Source organism: Nematolebias whitei, chromosome 7 (assembly GCF_014905685.2).
Source record: "Nematolebias whitei isolate Nwh7 chromosome 7, NemWhi1, whole genome shotgun sequence".
NCBI classification, from domain to species: Eukaryota; Metazoa; Chordata; class Actinopteri; order Cyprinodontiformes; family Rivulidae; genus Nematolebias; species Nematolebias whitei.
In genome coordinates this window covers 37,921,638-37,943,228 of record NC_056504.1, presented here as the reverse complement: position 1 = coordinate 37,943,228, position 21,591 = coordinate 37,921,638, and the positions used below count along the sequence as shown (strand labels likewise).

Here is a 21,591-nt window from a genome sequence, read left to right as displayed (position 1 = left end):
ATATATATATATATATATATATATGAACAATATTCTGAATGTTTACTGTCTATAAATGATTAGTTCACTGATATCTGATGCTGATACTGGTTGTAAATCAATCCTCAGCTGTCGGGCTTGTTGGTGCTGGCGGTGGGATTATGGCTGAGGTTTGACCCAAGCACAGTGGACCTCCTGACAGGCGATGGAGCCCCCGACACCTTCTTCATAGGTACGTCACAAGATTTAAACCCCCATAACCTCACATCTATGTAATGTCTGGCGATCCTCACTAATAAAGTGTCCCTGGAATAAACGTCTCAGACTTTAAGTAATGATTTTTTTATCACGCGTGCAAAGATGTGCAGTGCTAAAATAAGAGGTCTGAGATGTGCCTCCTAGACTCTGGCTTTAACTTTTAAAGTTTCTGGCCTGACAGGAGATGCAGAGAAGTTTCAACTTTTGGATATTTAGCATTTAGCAACCCACAGGGCTTCATTTGTAAACTGATAGATGCCAGAATGCAAGTAATAGGTGGGGATGGTGGGGTGTCTGGGGTTCCTCCCCCAGAAAAATTTGAATAAAGTAGATGCGATTTCCTGCATTTTGGTGTATTTAACGTGTTGTTAAACATCTATGCTTCTGTCAAGCATCTCCCCCCCCCACACACACACACACACCCACACACACCACCACCACCAACAACACTTACTTGACAGTTCCGAGCCTGACACTATCCCTGCTCGTTGTTGTCCGACTCCACATGTGAAACCTCTAGGCGCCTCCTCCATCAGAGTATACCTGATGGAGGAGGCGTTCATGGCGGCTGCCTGTGGGCTCCTGCTCACATACGACTGCCTGGTTAGCTGGGCACTCACCCCCACCTCTGTTTTAGGGGCGGATATTTTTTTAAGGGTAGACGCGTAAATTTCCATCCGTCCATCCATTATCTTTTACCCGCATCTTCTATTTTGGGTCACGGGGGTTGCCGGTGCCCATGTCCAGCAATCACTGTGCGAGAGGCGGGGTACACCCTGGACAGGTTGCAAGTCCATCACAGGGCCACATAGAGACAAACGAGACAAACAACCATTCACTCTCTCACTCACACACGGAGAAAACCCACGCATGCATGGACAGAACATGCAGACTCCACCCAGAAAGGCCTCCGGATCAGGATTTGAACCGGGGACCTGCTCGCTGAGAGGCAGCAGCTCTACCGGTTGTGCTACCCGCAGAAATTTCAATTACGTTTATTTATTTATATTATTTATATAACTTTTATTTATGTATAGGAAATTCTACTTGAAGAGGCAGGTCATATGCTCGTAGGTGGCTGTTGTGTTTAAAATTAGTGTTTATGTAAATATTTTCAGTTTACATATCCAATATAAGTTTTATACATTCGAGACAGTTATATTTGTTCATAACTTTATTAGAGTTATGAGCCAAGTTACCGGAACGCAACCTGTCAAAATAAGAGAGTTCCCAGATCCTGCTCCGGCTCAAATTAAGCACTGGCAACCCACAAATGTAGGTTTGGTGCACGTTCCTTAACTTCTGTATTCAATGGTGGAGTCGTGCTGAACAGGATGCTATTTTTGTACCAGGCAGCAGCTGCTCAGAAAGTACAGCCCCCTCAAAGCCTGTCAGTCGTCGTGAAGCCGACTCGTGGAGCTGGACTGACACGCAGCAACTTCTGCATTGCTAGTTTGGAAAACTTATCACTCGCTGACGTGAACGACAGGAGTGGGTTTGTGAGGAGCAGAATATCTCACGAACCAGTGAGCAGGTTTTTAATGAAACTCTCAGAAAGTTCATGGGATTGTACTGACTGTCAGTCTTGCTCAACATGGTCACCTATCAACTGTAGGAAACACAAAAATCTTTACAACTCTGGTCATTTTACAGCCTCTGAGCTGGAATTTGGTGTGTTAGTAGCCAAGAGTCATTCCCAAAATATATTTTGAGCTCTAATCAATTTCACAAGAATTTCATTTAAAACTCAATAACTGTTGGCGTCAACACTGTCTGTTATCAATATATCACAAGAACCAATAACCAGAATATATTGAAACTCTCTGAAATCATTCATTGGATGTAAAACTTCAACTGGTTAACTTTTAGAGTCAGACAAATCCAAGATGGTCATTACAGCTAATAAATGTATTGAACATAAATATGGCTATAATATAGTCAGGTTTTCATGCATAGGACAGCAATTTGGTGTGGTAGTAGCTGAGAGTAATCCCAAACATACATGCTAAGTGCTAACAGAGGGTGCAAGTTCTTTGTTTAAAACTTTGGCCTGCAAGGCAGCAGGTGATATTCTTTATTTTAAGGAATACTCGTTGAATTTTTCCAAGTGTAAATGTGTGGTAGGTTTGGTTTGTGGTGATTCAATTATTATGACAATATAAACATAAGCTAAATGTTACCTATAGTTTTTATTTTATTTTTTTATTTTTTTTTGTTAAAACTATCCACAATTTAAAGGCTGTTTAATATATTTACAACTGATGTAAAACTTATGTAGCCTGATTTCTGTTATGTTGAAGATCGCCTGCCTTCATTGTAATAAGATAAATTGTAAAAATAACTTTTAGCCACAAGACTTTATGGCTCATTGGCTGTTTCACTTCTTTAAATCACTGTGTGTTACATAAAGACATAAATCCACTTTACATCCAAAATACACATATTCCCTTTTATTAATCAAGATAGGAATATTAGAAAAAGTTGATAAACGAGTGTAATGCCCCAACAACTGTGTTCATATATATATATATATATATATATATATATATATATATAATAGCAGAAGTCATTGTTCCATGACCGATGGTATTTTGCAAACAGAAGCAGAGGGGAATAACGCCGAGCGAACTCCGTGAACTGTTTGATCAAACGTACAAATGGTCTAAAATGAGACTTTTAATGGTGAATGGCAGTTCTGTCTCTTTGCTCATACTCAGGTATCTTTTTCGAACCGAATGAAGAGATTTTTGTGTGTGAAACTCTCACTAAAACAAACCTCAGATTATTAAAACGTACAGTAGAGAGGACAAACAGCCCTCAGTGTTGGGCGCTCAACACAACAGGCCTTGTATTTGCTGCTCTGTGTGGGAGTGAATGATCAGAACGAAGCCTGTTCTCGTTGCTCCCGTTCGAACCGTGACCTAAAACGGTGACTTCACTTCATCAGCTCCACGCTGTGCCGTCATGGAACGGCTTCTCTCTCTCAGGACGTGACGAGCAGGATGGGTGTGTCAGAGGCTTCAGTAAAGTCTCCTTCAATCTTCTCGGAAAGACAACCTTAAAACATGACAGCACTTTTAAGTTAAACATGCATCAAACGTGTGCAGTAATAAAATGTTTTTGTTTTTTTTAACAGTTACAAAGTATAAGTGGTTAAGACAATTTCTGCTCAGTTTAATTTGACATTCAAATATCCTGGGATTTGTCTGTTTAATGAGATAAAGACAATAAATAACATGCAATACTCCCCGTTACTGAGCCTTGCACTCCTTTCCACCTGCTGTGTTTTATCTTTTAATTTCAGTTTTGAATAAAGAAACACGTGGCACTAAATTTAGTTTTAACTTTGAGCCAAAAGGCAAACTAAGCTTCTGCTTTGCTGAGAGCTCAGGAAGTGATGAGTCTGTCCCTGAAGTATTGCAAACTGACTTTGCATAAAATTAAAAAAACATAAGGAAAAGTTTCAACCGTGTACATAGCTGGCGAGCAGGTGGCAACTTAATTGTTGTGCTAACCGAAGCAGCTAATGTAGAATTAGATGGAAAAATCAGTTTGTTGCGTTGAATCTGTGGGGGCAACAAAGTCTTGTATAGTCTGTCTGCGTATTTTCTTTTTAAATAGAGATGTTCAGCCTTTGCTCACTATGTGCATGTAGGCTTGTGTGGCACTGCGAATGTAATGATGACTGGGATGTGGCTGTCCCCATGCTGCAACGTTACAAGGATACATTTTATACTAAAACAATGTCCCTGTTTCTTCTAAATCTTGTTGTTGTGGTCGCCACACAAGAATAGCTTCTTTCTCAACTCTGGAGGATCTCGCCAATCAAAATTGTCAGTAAATCCACGCAGCAATACATGTATTATTCAATTTAATTTAATTTCAGTTTATTTATATAATGCTAAGGCAAAACAGAAGTAATCTCAGGGCACTGATCAACTGTATCAAATGCAGCACTGAGGTCTAATAGGACCAGTATAGACACAAGTCCATTGTCTGGGGCCATGAGAATATCATTAGTAACTTTCACCAGTTCACTTTCAGTGCTGTGGTGAGCTCTAAACCCTGACTGAAACTCTTCAAACAGATTATTTCTTTGCAGATGTTCACTCAACTGACCTGCAACTATTTTCTCTGGATTTTTTTTAGATGAACGTTAGATTAGATATAGGTCTATAATTGGCTAGGATTCCTGAGTCAAGGTTATGTTTCTTAATTAAAGAAATAGTTACTGCAATCTTAAAGCACGGTGGTACATAAACGTTCATTAGAGACAAATTAAGCAGATCCAAGATGTGGGTATTAATTAAGGGAAATACCTCTTTAAATAGCTTGGTTGGGATAGAATCTAGCAGATGTGGATGGTTTGGATGAAGCTATTATTTATGACAATTCAGAGAGCTGAACAGGACAAAAACAGACCAAACATAAATCAGGTTCCAGTGACATTTTGAAAGTTATCTCATCTGACACAGAACCAGAGGCGATAGTAGGAAAGTTGGTTTGAAATTTGTCCCTTACTGAAAAGGAACCTGGGATTATTTTTATCCTCATCAATTAAAGATGAATAATATAAAGTTCTAGCTTTAAAGAGGAGACTATCTGTCCAAGATATGTAAAATTCTTCAAAGTTAGTGGATCACCATTTTCTTTCCAGCTTTCTAGATGCCTGTTTTAAAGTAGGCCTACGTAACTCATAATTGAACCAAGGAGCTAATCTCCTCTGATTGATTACTTTCTTTTTCAGTGGAGCAGCTTTATCGAGTGAAGTTTGCAAAGCAGTTGTAAATTTATCAAGTAGATGATCTAAGTCACTGCTTTCTGATGTTTTACTCTGCAAGACAGAGGAAAATGATGGAAGAGAACCTTTAAATTTGGTTACAGCATTTTCAGATAAACACATGCTAAGATGAAATTTAATTTGATCTACTTTTCTTGATTCAAGACATAAAAAAAAACCATCTCTAGCAGCCCTGCTGACTGCAGCTCTTTAATGAAGGGGTGCATAAGTCTTGTTATTCGCATGATCCTGCAGAGGAGCGCTCACAAAACAAACATCTTAAACTCAGTAAGCGAATGTTTGGTGTCCTCGCACAGCTCTGGTAAAGAAACTTAACACGGTGATACCATAATAAGACAAAATGGCAGCAGTCCCTGTGGGTGATTCACTTTCCATGCTGTCACCTCTCCGGTGTGTAAACAGCCATTTTATGTGTGTATAAGATAGGCAGAGGGTTCAACTAAGAGATAATCCAGATGTTTACATACACTAATGTGTGTTTCTAACTGATACTGGTTTTGAAGAGCCACAGGGTGACAGTTGTCTGCGCTGTCTTTAGATTTGCCAAGAGGAAGAATGAAAGCGAGGGACTGATGGAATAATAAAGCTGTTAGACTCAGTTATGACTTTTTATAAACAGTGGAACGTTCTTGACTCGTTGTATTTTCCATTGCAGAACAAGACAATTTGCCTTGAGGTTTTGCATCTCTCACTTTTAGTTCCTTCCAGGTCAGACGTCTGTTCACTTCATCTTTAACGTCCCTTTGTTCATCAACAGGAAAACAACAGCTTGCATTGGGCCCATGAGGACTAATTAAGCTGCTGCCGTGGTTTCTACCGATGTCACCGATTAGGCTCTTAGCACGGCGCTCAGGGACCAGTCCGGTGTGCGGTTACGATGCAAAGGACTCGGTAGTGAAGGCAGGGAGCAGGCAGGGGAGGTGACGTCAGGCTGACTTGAAGGGAGCCGAGATGATCACGTTCTGCAGCAATCGAGCCTTCCAAATTTGATTTGCCATTTTATGAGACAGATGGCGTCTGCTCCACTGTGCAGGAGCAAGAATGATGGGAGTCTATAACTGGAAACCACACTAATGCATCAAAAGAGCGCACTGGAAACCTTGTTTGTCTGCAGATTTTCTTGCTACATTAGCTTCAGTTTTCATTTAATTATAATTCAGCACCGACTCTAAACAAGCTGCAGACATGTTGTCATTGCAGGGCAGGATTTCAAGCTTATAGGTGTTCAGAGGAGGAAAACATTTAATATTTAGTTTCCTGCACAACTCCAGATAGTTTGTCATTTTAAAAAACTGTCCTTCTAATGTCTTCTCTGTAACCAGTATGGCTTTTGATAAACAATTATAACACGTTACAGCACACACTATTCACACATAAAAAAACAAACCACAGATATGTTTAGTTAAAGATGCATTCAGCTTGGTAGAAAGTTATAAAATTCACATGGAGCAGGTTGAAAATCAGATTGTGAGCCGTGGGAGGCCACAAAAAGTTCCCACCTACACTCCTGTTATTCCAACACAACAAACAGACGTCTTTTTTTAAATCTCCTTCCCTGAAGCCATGATGGCTCTTTGGTTCTTGCTGCCCTCTTCATTAAAAAGCTGTGAACTGCACTTTTATTCTTCCATGTCTCATTAGGTTTTCTGAACTCATAATTCATCAAATACAGCTGTGTATTTTCTCATGTTTGCTTTGACAAAGTAACACAGAATGATCCAGCTGTTTGTCTCTCTACAGCTGTGTACATCCTTCTGGGTGCCGGAGGGTTGATGATGGTCGTAGGGTTCTTCGGGTGTTTCGGGGCTGTGAGGGAGTCTCAGTGTCTTCTTGCGTCGGTGGGTTCAACAAATTAAAAACTCTGTAATGACACCGTTCTACTATGGTGACGTTTTGATTGTGGACATTGTAAATAATTGAATTTATATGTAAATTTAAATAAGCTGTCAATGAGTTTTAAATACATTCTTTAAAAAAATAGCTGATCAAAAGCTAGTTATTGAACTAACACCAGCCCTTGCTTGAAGATCTGCCTGTCTTTTGTCTGGCTCTTCAGTTCTTTGCATGCCTCCTGATCATCTTTGGAGCTGAGATCACCGCCGGCGTGTTTGGATTCATGAACAGGGAACAGGTAAAGTTATTGATCATCGACAGGATCTGGTAGCTACGAGTCGACTGAGTTATAAACACAATCTTATTCTTTATTATTTTATTCACAACAGATTACTGAAGAAGTCCAAAAGTTTTATAACAACTCCGCTGACGACGACAGTCTAAATGGCACCGTAATAGCAACGCTTTACCACAAAACTGTAAGTCCAATTTAACTTTTGCTCACCAACAAATGTACACTTTAAAAAAAAAAAAAAAAAAAACTTATTTATGCCTTTCCTTATTCGCAGCTGAACTGTTGTGGAGTTCCCACTTCAGATGCATTTCAAAAGATGTGCGCAGATGTTCCAGAAGACACCCCGGTAAACCCTGCCAGCCTGCTGTGACACTTTATTACCACATGGTGGCAGCATAGCACCTGCTTTATTTATTAATTTCTTGTGTTGCATTGTAAAAATAAATGTTGTTTTTGTGTTTATAGGACTGCTACTCTGCAATACAGGACTTCTTTGAGGAAAAGCTGCACATCATTGGGTACATAGGGATCGGTATTGCTGGAGTCATGGTGAGAATTTCCAAAACATCGATCTTTAACTGGTTAAACCCCAAACATTTTTACACGACTTAACATTTATCCTTAAGTTGCTGATAATACGTAGGTTTTATATGTTGCTGTGTTACTTCTTTAAGTTGTCACCAATCATCTGTTTTCAGATCCTTGGGATGATCTTCAGTATGGTCCTGTGTTGCGCTATAAGGAACACCAGGGAGGTTATATAGAGAGTGCAGTCCCCCACCCCCCAACCCCGCCACGCCACCCTGCAACAACCAAACCCCTACACACTCACAGCCCTCCAGAATCAATATCTAACTTTACAAGAAGGGCAAAGCCAAAGTTACATTTCAATGGCATTCCTCGTCGACGAGACTGATTAGGCGGGGACCACCACGTTCAACACGGTACTCTGGATCGGTATCTTCATACCGCCGTCTCGACTCCACCAGCACTGAAACACTGATTTACCCCTCCGTCTTTTTCATGAATAAAGCTCTGCTTCTAGCACAACTCTGTGACATTCCTAGCTCTTAATACGCTACAGCTGCTGTGCAGAGGATGAAATGCTACACTGTCAAATCCCCTCGGAGCGAGGCGTGAAGAAGCACTGCTGTAAATACGGACACTTAGTTCAAGCCGTAGCCGTTGACGCATTCTTTTGCTCTTTTTGGTCTAATTCTTGTCATTTTTTTGTGTGCGTTGAAGTGTTTTGAAGACTAGCCTACCTTTGCAGAGTGGATTTCTATGATGTGCCTACTTGACCTTTTTTTAGTCAACTACTGAATATTTTGACCATTTCTTGTCATTTGAACACGTGCATAACGAGCGTGCTGCTTCTTGCTCCACTGAAACGTTTTTATTGTAAAGCACAATAATGTGTAGACGTGAACGCTAACCTGACGGGTAGGACGGTCTGATGACGAACGTCCCCTTTTGTAAATTTCCAAATTTGTCAGAGGTCGGCAGTGCGCTGCACCGAGTTCATCTCGAGCATGTTTTAACAGTGAGTTAGTCTGCATTTTCTGTGAATTACTGTGGATGTACATTTTCTTGGTGTGCCAATACGATGCAAAATATAGGATAATATAGTTTGTGTCATACTGTTAACAATAAATAAATACTGGGTGCTTTTATCACCTGTTTCCTGTTTTTTGTATCGTCAGCCAACTTCTCTCTCAGCATCTAAAGAGAATGGGGAAGTGCACCAACGTATATTTTGTGGTCGGGGTGTTTCCTGAACGTGTTGGCGCCCTGCGCAGGTTTTTAGTTTGAACACTGCAGTCAGTTTTAACTTTCTAAGCTTAGAAACTAATACTTCCATGCATACACCCACTTGCCAAAAAATTATGACCACCTGCATTATGGTAACAAAGCAACTTTAAGAATATCTGTGGAGAACTTTGGGTTTGCGACACCAGCACCTTAGCGATAAAGCTCATGAAGCCCGTGGCTTGGTGGTGGGCTCAGTGTGATTGCTTCTCACAGATGCCACCCCATCCATCCATTTTCTAAGAGGTCTTTTATAAAGGTCTCATATTACTGACTGCACTTTTCCTGTCAATAGTTATTTAAATCTACTTCTAGGGTTAAAACGTTTTTGTAATTTATATTAGGTTAGAAATGTGCACATTTAACAGACTGTTGGGAGTTTTTACTATAGTACTATTATTGTACTAGTACTGGACTATTGCAATGGTTTATTATCCGGGTGTCCAAATACTTCTTTAAAAATCTTCAGTTAATCCAAAATGCTGTTGCCAGAGTCTTAACTGGAGTTAATAGGAGATATATCTCCAGTTTTAGCTTCTCTCCACTGGCTCCCTGTCAAGTCCAGAATTGAATTCAAAATCTTACTTCTAACCTACAAAGCTCTCAACAACCTAGCTCCAGATTATAATCAAAATCGTATTGTTCCATATTTTAATAACTGAGCACTTCGCTCTCAGACTGCAGGCTGACTCGCGGTTCCTAGTTTCCAAAAGCAGAATGGGAGGAAGATCTTTTGGGCTTCTCTCTTGCAGAACCAACTTCCAGTTTCTGTCCGTGAGGCTGACACATTGTCCAGTTTCAAGACTGGGATTAAGACTTTCCTTTTTGATAAATCCTTTAGATAGGGTTGGCTTGTTATGCTGCCATAGGCTCAGACTACTAGAGGACAATTTGACCAAATTTCCTATGAATTATTAAAATTGAATAGTTTTCATTTGATACCATTTCCATTTTAACATGCGATTCTCGATCTGCCATTCTGTTCCTCTCAAACCCAGCCGGTCGAAGCAGATGGCCGCTTGTCCTGAGCCTGGTTCTGCTAAAGGTTTCTTCCTCATGGGGGAGTTTTTCCATTTCACTGTCGCTTTCCTGCTTGCACAAGACGAGTTCTGTGACGGAATTAAATTCAAAGCAGTCTGTTCCTGTGTTAAATTATATCTATAGATATATACATGTGTGTTCACAATTTTGTTCCACCTCATGTACGTGTGCTACAAATGACAATAAAAACCTTGATATATACAAATGTTTCTGTTCAGTGCCCCGAGAGGACCTCTGCAGTGACTTAGTGTTTTATAAACTTAATTGGAATTCATATTGCCAAAGTAGGGAATATGGATATTTTCAAATAGAAACGTCTTTCTTGTCGGAGTTGACATGAAGGACATTTTGTTTTCCACTAAGAAACAAATGTACAGTTGAGTTGGAAAATGTTTTAAAGATTAGGTTTTGTCTGTCATCTGCAATTATGAGAGCAGACTGGGATCAGGGTATAATCCAGATAATCTGGAAACAAATAAGGATTGACTTGTGGGATCCCAGAAAGCAGAATGATTTTCAAACAAATAAAATCAGAGCGGTACTAGAAGTTATACTTTAGTTCTAGTGCCATTTAAAATAACTTATTTAAACCAGAATATTCATATTTATGTAGATAAAACATATTGGTCAGCTTTAGAAAATGGAGCCGATTTTGACAAAAGCCAGATAAACTTGGTCACATAATTTTAAACTTTAGAAGAGTCGAGGTGAAAGCGCTTTAGTTTTGAGTCGTGTTGGAGCGGTCATTGCTCCTTAATTTACCGTAGATAAGGTGACTTCAACAATACCACGTTTTAAATGTTCCGAACAGTAAAATGTATCTTTGTACATAAAGTGCTGCTGTAATAACTACAAGATTTACCAATTCAAAAGCATCAAATAACCATCATAAAAACAAAAGATTTACTGTATATGCAAATTTAATCATTAAATATACAAATGCCAACCCCTCCAACAAACAATATTGTAACAGTCTTTTTTTCACAGTATCAGTAATGTTCATTTTAGGTCAAAATACAAATGCTTCTTAGAAAACAGATAAACCTGCTCCATTTAAAGCATAAACCAGAAATTATCTTGTGACTGAAACCAAGTACGCACATATAAATATTTCAAGTCAGGTTATGTAGACAAACACACAATGTGCAAAACTGATGTCAAGTTTTTGCAGAAAAGATGGAAACAGTCCAGTTTGCAGACAAACAGGACTACACACAAACACACATGATGGTCTGGTAAGCCGTGTGGTCCCATACCAGTCAGAAGGCTCGAGATCAGTCAAAAAACATCTACAAGATATTGTCTAAAAGTATATAAACACACACACACACACACACACACACATTTAAAAATCCCTTTTCAATTGTGTAAACTAGGCCTCATACATTTACCCATTACAACTATTGAAGGCTGTACAGAATGGAACAGTAATGGCAACCTGGGATATATGTATCACAGAAAGTATGAAAAAAATACTAAATGGGTCTTTGAATGAGCTCCTGCCCTCACAGAGGGAATCTTAAATCGACTGTTTGAGGACAAAGATGAACTTTTCCGAGTCCCCACCCAAAGAAGGCCGACAGCTTTAAGTGCAAACAGCGGCCTCCGCCGACTTGAGAAGTTTGGAAAAGTGTTCAAGTGCATCACAGCTGTTGGACCATACAAATAAAGTCAAACTTTGACTCAGTCTTTATTTTGGCACTTGTAAACTGATTGGATGCAGCTGCCAGGTGTCCATCAGCTCCTGCAGATTTTCAGCCAGATGATTTGGACTCACACAGACATGAAGGTGAGAGGGAAGTTGTCCAGAATATATTCACCCACACCAACAAAATACATGACCTGTGCAATTCCAAACAGAGGTGCGATGACCAGAGCTCTGCAGCCAGCACCTTTCAGGAAGGCAGTGGCCCCCTCTTTCCTCATTATTTTACTGTTGAGACAGAAATATTGGTTTATTAACTCACATGCATGCGAGTATTTAACAAACTGACAAATGTCTGTCGTACCTTACGCAATCCAGAACTCCATTATAACTCTCCTCACTTGCCCCTTTGTTTAGAGACTGCAGCCTGGTCTTCACCACTGGAAGGGCAAATCAAAACACTTGTTAACTGTGATGCTATTAAAAATGCAGAATGACAAAATGGGGGGGGGGGGGGGGGGGGCCCCTCCCATCACAGGGGTTAACAGCAACAGCAGCAATAGATCCAGCAGCACAGCCTGAGAGGAATGCCCAGTAGAAGGGAGACTGGTCCTCAGGACTAGGTTTGCCCAGGCGGTTCAAGTTAGCAAACAATGGGAAGTAAACAACAGAAAAGGGAACATCTCTGGAAGAAATGAAGCAAAAGGGTTATTGTTATAACAATGATATTATACAGAGCAACTACAATGGCAAGTTCAGATTTTCTTCATAACAAAAAAACAAGATTTACCTCATCAGCGTTGCTCCCAGACCTTTGTAGAGACCCTGGATGCCCTGGGTGTGGAGAAGCTGCTTTGCGATTTGTGTGGCTGACACAACTCTCGGTGTCGACATCACGGTGCCAGAGTTGTAGGAGCGGGCGAGAAGACCATTTGTGACAACAAGCTTTGTGGGAGACACCACGACTGTTTTTTGTTGTTGAACCGCTTTGAGGAGAAAGAAAACAAAGCATATTAAATACAGATTTATAATAGCCAACCACAGAAATATGCTCATCAGAAGTTTGTATTCTTACCCAGCCGTCCTGCATCCTGTAGCTGTATCTTTAGCATTTCCATAGGGGTAGTGATAATAACTTGGCACATGCCTGCACCGCAACCTGCCAGCATTTCTTTGAAAACTGTCAACCCCTTTCTGTTAACAGAAAACAAGTAAACCCACGAACCGTGCATATTAAAAAGTATTATTTTACACAACTGTGCTCACCCATTCTTGGAGAGGTGATGGCGGAAGAAGTCATTAGCAGCCAGCTTGATGGCCTTCTCAGGGGTAACCAGAGTCAGGTTTACTGCGGCACCTGAGAAAACAAACGATACAGTTAGCACTTGAAGCCATAATGAAATTTAATTTTCAGAACAAAAAAACGTTTCCTGACACTATATTATACATAACATCAGAAAGAAAGTTATCAGTTGTATAGTTTTATCACAAAGACAAAACAAATGTTTAACTAAAAAGAAGCTTCAGAAAAAAGCTTCTTAAAGAAAAATTACTTTTAAAAAAGTATTTTAAGACGTGATACAAGAAATAGATAAAATGGAAAAATGACACCAAGTGAGGATTAGGTTTATGAAGTCTATAATTTGTAAAGAAGGCTGACTTGAGGGAGAAAGGGGAAGGAATCGTATCTATTCAAAGGCTGCAGGTTGTTAATGACGGAAAAAAAAAAAATGGAGGAATAAAGAAATCTTAGTGAAGACAGACTATAGAATGTGAGCAGACTTTGAGCAAAATTACAGACATCTGCAAGATCAGCCAAAGTCTGTAAGTACACATTACAGCCCAGAGAGACAAAGACAAAAGGCAGACAGAGAGGAAAAAAAAAAAAAAGGCAGTTCACAACAAAGTGACTTGACAGGAGACAAAGTTACTGATAGGAAGTCAAATTACAGAACAAACAAATGGCAAAACAAAGACTTGTGCCTATACAGTAGTTTTAAATAGAGCAATATAGTAAGAACCATTAAATGATTTGCCTCCAGCGTGGCTGCGCCTTATCGGCTAGCCTTCAATATCCCAGGGGGACCCAAGTCTGTAATATGAAAAACACAGATGCAAACAACAGCATTCCTCATAAAAAGGCAGAGACCTCGACTAACGGCCTCCCATTTTTTTTTTTTGTGCAGATTTTCAATTTTTACCAACAAAAAGTACTATTTTTTATTTTTTTCAAAAATAACTGAATGCATGACACTACATTTAAAACAAGATTGTCAGAGATTAATTTTGATTTTAATGTAAATCAAATATCTCATGCAATAAAAAAAAACTAAAAAAAAACTACTGGTAACCAAGTCATCAGTTAAAATAAAAAAAATATAACTTTTGTAACACTGAACTGTTTAGTCTATCCACATATACCTTACCCTTTCCATATAAATCTTCTCATTAAGGTAAACTTTAAGTGAAAGCCTATTGCCTCCTAAAATATAGATGTGTCAACTCTTACCTCTGTACATGCCAAAGTATCCCTCTGCTCGAACAGTTTTAATAAGGCAGTCCATCCTACAGAAAGAAAAATATAAAACCTTTAAAAACCCATTTAAAAACAAGTAGTAACAATGTTACAATACAAGGCAGTAGGAATGCGCGATATAAAAAAATGGTACACTGTAGAAACGATAGAAATTTAGCCTACGATAGAAATCTGTAGTATCTGATGTAAAAATCAGACCCGTCAGATTTAATCATTACTTTTTTTTAGTTGAAAACTGTGCGCAAGTGGTGTTAAAGTCTTTTCTTCAAGAGCTGAGTAGCGAAGCTACACGCCAACTACAGCCGGCTTGCCGTAGTTTTGCCGTATCCGGACGCATGCTTAAAACACTGTGTTCCGTCAAAAGTATTATTATTATTTTTTTCCATCGAAAGTTAGTCAGCGTTGGTCAGCTTCAGAGAAACCTGCTCTCTGATCTGTAAAAGAACGCCGTGTTGTGTGTTTTTACTACAAGACCCTCTGGTCAAAGCCACAGACTCATTTTGTGCCAGCTCTCCGTTAAAGCAGAAAGAGGCACCCACTAGAGGTTTGGAGGGTGAAGTGTTTCAGTGTGAAATGCTGCTCTGTTCATTTCTTAAGTGCGAAAACTGGAAACTGTTAGAGTTATCATAATTTTCTTTATCTTAAAACATATGGCTAAAACTACATTTGATATCTTTTGCACTGTTTTGCACTACAATAAAGGAGCCTAATACTTGATTTGTTTATTATTTTAAAACTCTCTGGACCTAGTAGTGGAATTTTCTTACTTCAAAATATATGATGGCAAAAAGTCACCCTATGCTTTTTTTATTCCTATTGGAAGTTTTATACCAAAAACATATCGCGATATATATTGTTATCGCCACCCTTCACAATAAATATCGTGATATCGCACATTCCTACAAGGCAGTACAAAAGAAATACATGCAACAATGTTAAACAACACTGTAAGCTGCCTCGGAAGACAAGTAGCTACAAGGACAAAAACAAATACAACAATAGAAGATTTGGTTGTAAATTTCCATCCCTCCACTCAAAAACCTTCTCAGAAAAGAGGAATGACAAAAATGAGCGGTTCATCAGGTTAGCTATGCGTGAGTCACAGTGGATTTAAGAGATAATGCTGGATCTCACACACACAAAGAGCAGGTAAAATGCCCAGAGACTGGACTGGGAGAATGGTGCCGTGAGTCATCCATGATGACCTGCGTTATAAATACTCACATGCTCTTGTAGACCTGCTGCCCACTTCTCTGGTTCTGCAATCTGGTCTTTGCCAAGTCAATGGGAAAGACACAAGTCACTCCAACAATGCCAGCGATACCGCCATTAATGAGCTTGGCTGGGAGGCTGAAAGGAAAGAGAGAGAAATAAAGTTTTACGTTTCTTGCACAATTTCCAACTTTTTATTTTCATTATTAAAAAAGGAGCTTCAGAAGCTTTTGGTTTGACGCTGGGAAATATTTCAGCAATGAATTCTGAAGTAAAAACCATTATGCAATTTCTCTAAATGTGAAAATAAATAAATAAAAAATAATGAAACATACCTGAGCTGTTGCTGAGACATGATGACTTTTTTGTTCCAAATGAAGACAGAAGATGTCAAGAAGTGATGTGGATTCAAGTGTTCAAGAAGGTCCTAGAGAGAGAAGGGGGGGGGTCACTGAAAGTTACCAAGAATACCCAACAGTTCTATGAATGTTCACTGATGTTCACTAAAGCTTATCCAAACCACAGCTGAACCTCCTGACTTATCGTCAGCCACTGGTCGCTTAGCTACGGTAATTTGAGTTGTGTAGCCAGTGGGCGTGATCACCACCGGAACGCCCTACATGGGCATCTCACATACCATAGAAATTTGATAGAATCTAGCCGCTACAGACAGCGGGCCTTAGCAGATAGATTTCTTTGTAACTTAGTTTAATTGGACACATTCACACGATTTATGACCGAATACACGACTTCATCTCTATGCTATATGAAACAAACCCCATCAAATTTCATCTACAATTAACAAAAGATATAGTTAAATGATTTTAATTTTATAAACGTCCAACTACTATTTATAGTGCATGGCCCAATTAAATACAAAGCAAAAAACAAAGTTCGGATCAAACTTACAGGCGGTGACTGTGTGAAGCAAACCGAAGAACACAATATCGTCCCCAAAAGTAAACAAGCTAGCTTTAAACAACTAACTAAAATTAAATCGATCGTTTTATTACTGAAATATTTATTAAATGTAGAGCTTACTTACCGGTAATTATTGCTTTGTATTGTCTTTAAGACAGAAGGGACTTCGGCTGCTCGACAGGTCCGCTAACAGCAATGAATGGAACGAGTGGAAATTTCCATTGGGCTTAAAAATCATGAAGAAAGCCCCTCCCTCTCTTTTACCACCAACCAATCAGAAATTTTACGTTTTCTATTGGACTACAGACCCATCAATCAATTCGTATTGTCCAATCACATGATCTCATGCAATAGGGTCATGTACAAAGAACATATTGTGCAGAGTTTAGCTGCAAAATCTAAGTTAAATTATATAAAAAACTACTTATGAATAAAACTTTTTAACTATATGTTCTAAGACTGATCTGCTGTTTGCAATAGACTTTATAGGCTCGATTTCTCTAAACCATCTAGATTATCTGTATCCTATAAAGGCTTTGAGGTCATTAAGGTGTGGTCAGAAGTAAAATAAATTTCAATCTTCTGTTCTAGTTTATTCTATTTTTTTCTGGCAAGTGATAAAAGTATGTCAGTACTTTCAATAAACTACATTTGAATACTGAACTCAATATTAGTTTACAGCTACTTTACAGCTGAATAGTGAATGCATTTACAAGTTGTTCTCAATGTTGTTGTTTGGAACATTGGCACAATTTTACCAAAAAGGTGCCAAGTAAATGCTACATAAAATAAAAAATCTATTCCTGTGGTCAGGCAAACATCACCGAAACAACAGAAAGCATCCTATTCCATAGATGTTCACTGAACGATGAGAGTTGTGGCAATTAAAGCACCATATGTGGAACTTTCTAGAAATGGTTTAGTTGCATCTGGCAAAAGACCAGAAAGCATTCTAATAATTCTGTAGTTGTTACCTGCGTCAGAGTACCAGGATATGGAACTTTCTAGAAAGGTTTTAGTTGCATCTGACAAAATGACATGGAAAGTTTTAAGCCATATGCCTAAGGCAGGAGAGTTAAAGGTTTTAAAAGTTGAGAGATTCTAGGTTGTTGGAACTAGTTCTTTGCAAACATTTGACTTGGGGCTGAATTTCATGTAACACTGGGTGGGACACTGTACAGTATCTGCAAGTCAGGTATGCAGTTTTGGAAAGGGTAGCATTTTGTAACTACCTGGTAATTATTCCAATTGTTCAGTTCATACATTTTGTCACTGCTGACATTGTTTACCTGCTGTGACCTTTCTTTAAAACAGGTGGGTCTAACCTTTTCATGAGATACATTCACAATAATTAAAACCTGCTGACACAAGTGAGAAAAATGCAGAAACTGATGGATCCTGCAGGCTGTGCAATTAAAAGCAAAAGCGATATCACTTAATGCAATATTCTGTTTCATAAGCTTTAACTTTGGACAAGTGCACACTTGTTTAAAATATTGTCATGCTTAAATTGTGACCTGTGAGGTAAACTACATGCAACAAATATTCTTAAGGTGTTTTACTGGCAAGACTTTGAGAAACACAAACTAATAAAAGAGATAAGCTCAAAAATCTTTGGCAACTTAGTCAAGTTTTAGTGGAAGATAAATCTATTTGAGTTTGCAACTAAACATTTTTATTTGATAATTTGCTGAGAAGATATCTTGCACCAAAGACGACAACAACAACAACAACAACAACAACAACAACAACAACAAAAGATATACAGGTAATGGTAACCTTAAAAACAGGTTAAAGTGTCAATATTTCATTTATGTTCATTTGGATCGAAGAGAGACATTTTAATTTGTGAAATTAAATTTGCTGTACAGTAATCCATCTTGTAACAATGGCATGTCTTTAAAAACTATAAAAAATTGTACAAAAAACATTAAAGGCAGTAAATCTGTAGTTTTAGTTTGACAAAGCTGCATGACAACTGACTGAAAACGTGAATGGTACAGTATGTGCTACATAGCTGGTTTCTATGAATTGCTGACGAAGACAAATTCCTTTTAATTTTCTGTTTCATGCTTTAGGGCATTATTATTTACAAAACATAATCTTCCCCAGGCAAATTAAGCTTTTAAGCTCTATTATATTTAGGATTTTGACATCATACCAAAGTCACTATTCAATTCAATTCAGTTTATTTTTATAGCGCCAAGTCACATCACAAGTCATCTCAGGGCATATATATCCATCCATCCATTTTCTTCCGCTTATCCGGGGTCGGGTCGCGGGGGTAGCAGCCTAAGTAGGGAGGCCCAGACTTCCCTCTCCCCAGCCACTTGGGCCAGCTCTTCCGGGGGAATCCCGAGGCGTTCCCAGGCCAGCCGAGAAACGTAGTCCCTCCAGCGTGTCCTGGGTCTTCCCCTGGGCCTCCTTCTGGTGGGACGTGTCCGGAACACCTCACCAGGGAGGCGTCCAGAAGGCATCCTAAACAGATGCCCAAGCCACCTCAACTGGCTCCTCTCGACGTGGAGAAGCAGCAGCTCTACTCCGAGTCCCTCCCGGATGATCGAGCTTCTCACCCTGTCTCTAAGGGAGAGCCCAGACACCCTGCGGAGAAAACTCATTTCGGCCGCTTGTATCCGAGATCTTTCTTTCGGTCACAACCCAAAGCTCGTGACCATAGATGAGGGTGGGAACGTAGATCGATCGGTAAATTGAGAGCTTCGCCTTTTGACTCAGCTCTCTCTTCACCACGACAGACCTGTACAGCGCCCGCTTCACTGCAGACGCTGCACCTATCCGCCTATCGATCTCACGCTCCATTTTTCCCTCATTCGTGAACAAGACCCCAAGATACTTGAACTCCTCCACTTGGGGTAGGACCTCCTCCCTGACCCGGAGAGGGCACTCTACCCTTTTCCGGCTCAAGACTATGGCCTCGGATTTGGAGGAACTGATCTTCATCCCGGCCGCATCGCATTCGGCTGCGAACCGCTCCAGCGAAAGCTGTAGATCACGATCTGATGAAGCCAATAAGACCACATCATCTGCAAAAAGCAGAGATGCAATCCTGAGGCCACCAAAACGGATCCTCTCAACACCTTGGCTGCGCCTAGAAATTCTGTCCATAAAAGTTATGAACAGAATCGGTGACAAAGGGCAACCTTGGCGGAGTCCAACTCTCACCGGGAACAAGCCCGACTTACTGCCGGCGATGCGGACCAGGCTCTGACACCGGTCATACAGGGACCTAACAGCCTGTATCAAAGGGCCTGGTACCCCATACTCCCAGAGTACCCCCCACAGGGCCCCCCGAGGGACGCGGTCGAATGCCTTCTCCAAGTCCACAAAGCACATGTAGACTGGTTGGGCAAACTCCCACGCACCCTCCAGGACCCTGCTGAGAGTGTAGAGCTGGTCCAGTGTTCCACGGCCAGGACGAAAACCGTACTGTTCCTCCTGAATCTGAGGTTCGACTATCCGACGGACCCTCCTCTCCAGAACCCCCGAATAGACCTTACCAGGGAGGCTTAAGAGCGTGATTCCCCTGTAGTTGGAACACACTCTACGGTCCCCCTTTTTGAATAGGGGGACCACCACCCCGGTCTGCCAATCCAGGGGAACTTCCCCCGATGTCCACGCAATATTGCAGAGTCGCATAAGCCAACACAACCCTACAACATCCAGAGCCTTAAGGAACTCTGGGCGGATCTCATCCACCCCAGGGGCCCTGCCACCGAGGAGCTTTTTAACCACCTCGGTGACCTCAGCACCAGAGATTGGAGGGCCCGACCCAGAGTCCCCAGGCTCCACTTCCTCAGTGGAAGACGTGCCGGTGGGATTGAGGAGGTCTTCAAAGTATTCCGCCCACCGACCCACAACATCCCGAGTTGAGGTCAGCAGCACAACACTCCCACTATAAACAGTGTTGGTGGCATACCGCTTTCCCCCCCTGAGACGCCGGATGGTGGACCAGAATCGTCTCAAAGCCGTGCGGAAGTCGTTCTCCATGGCCTCTCCGAACTCCTCCCATGCCCGAGTTTTTGCCTCAGCAACCACCCGAGCCGCATGTCGCTTGGACTGCCGGTACCCATCAGCTGCTTCCGGGGTCCCACAGGCCAAAAAGGCCCGATAGGACTCCTTCTTCAGCCTGACAGCATCCCTCACCGACGGTGTCCACCATCGGGTTCGAGGGTTGCCGCCACGACAGGCACCGACAACCTTGCGGCCGCAGCTCTGGTAAGCCGCCTCGACAATAGAGGCACGAAACATGGTCCACTCAGACTCAATGTCCCCCACCTCCCTTGGAACATGTTCAAAGTTCTCCCGGAGGTGGGAGTTGAAACTCCGTCTCACAGGAGACTCTGCCAGACGTTCCCAGCAAACCCTCACAATACGTTTGGGCCTGCCAGGTCTGACCGGCATCCTCCCCCACCATCGGAGCCAACTCACCACCAGGTAGTGATCAGTTGACAGCTCCGCCCCTCTCTTCACCCGAGTGTCCAAGACATGTGGCCGCAGATCAGATGAGACGATGACAAAGTCGATCATCGAACTGCGGCCTAGGGTGTCCTGGTGCCAAGAGCACATATGGACACTCTTATGCTTGAACAAGGTGTTCGTTATTGACAATCCATGACAAGCACAGAAGTCCAACAACAGAACACCACTCTGGTTCAGATCAGGGGGGGCCGTTCCTCCCAACCACACCCCTCCAGGTCTCACTGTCATTGCCCACATGAGCATTGAAGTCCCCCAGCAGAAAGAGGGAGTCCCCAGAAGGTGCACTTTCCAGTACCCCCTCTAAGGACTCCAGAAAGGGTGGATAATCTGAACTGCCGTTTGGTGCATAAGCACAAACGACAGTCAGAACCCGTCCCCCCACACGTAGGCGGAGGGAGGCCACCCTCTCATTCACCGGGGGGAACCCCAATACACAGGCACCAAGTTGGGGGGCAATTAGTACGCCTGCTCGGCGCCTCTCACCAGGGGCAACTCCAGAGTGGAAGAGTGTCCAGCCCCTCTCAAGGAAACTGGTTCCAGAGCCCGAGCCATGCGTAGAGGTGAGTCCGACTATTTCTAGCCGGAACCTCTCAGCCTCACACACCAGCTCAGGCTCCTTCCCCACCAGTGAGGTGACATTCCACGTCCCAATAGCCAGCTTCTGTAGCCGAGGATCAGACCGCCAGGGTCCCCGCCCTCGGCCTTCACCCATCCCACATTGCACCCGACCCCTATATATATATATATATATATATATATATATA

At 41.3% G+C, this 21,591-nt stretch overlaps 2 protein-coding genes across 2 annotated transcripts in view; one reads left to right on the top strand and one right to left on the bottom strand.

Moving 5' to 3' along the window:
- The window catches only part of tspan2a (tetraspanin 2a), an 11,581-nt gene extending 2,739 nt beyond the window's left edge, over positions 1-8,842 (top strand). The window contains exons 2-8 of the mRNA XM_037679460.1: positions 109-211; positions 6,779-6,876; positions 7,095-7,169; positions 7,261-7,350; positions 7,441-7,512; positions 7,632-7,715; positions 7,865-8,842. Of these exons, the coding sequence (XP_037535388.1) occupies positions 109-211; positions 6,779-6,876; positions 7,095-7,169; positions 7,261-7,350; positions 7,441-7,512; positions 7,632-7,715; positions 7,865-7,930 (588 nt within the window). The 3' untranslated portion in view covers positions 7,931-8,842. The remainder of the gene's footprint in view (positions 1-108; positions 212-6,778; positions 6,877-7,094; positions 7,170-7,260; positions 7,351-7,440; positions 7,513-7,631; positions 7,716-7,864) is intronic.
- Positions 8,843-11,261: 2,419 nt separating this feature from the next.
- On the bottom strand, positions 11,262-16,531 carry slc25a55a (solute carrier family 25 member 55a). The gene is made up of 10 exons (XM_037679459.1): positions 16,455-16,531; positions 15,745-15,836; positions 15,422-15,547; positions 14,171-14,226; positions 12,928-13,018; positions 12,737-12,855; positions 12,452-12,647; positions 12,192-12,346; positions 12,026-12,101; positions 11,262-11,949 (listed from the first exon to the last, which is right to left on the bottom strand). Exons 2-10 carry the CDS (start codon positions 15,762-15,764, stop codon positions 11,790-11,792), a joined length of 999 nt encoding a protein of 332 aa, XP_037535387.1. The 5' UTR covers positions 15,765-15,836; positions 16,455-16,531; the 3' UTR covers positions 11,262-11,789.
- Positions 16,532-21,591: the final 5,060 nt, after the last annotated feature.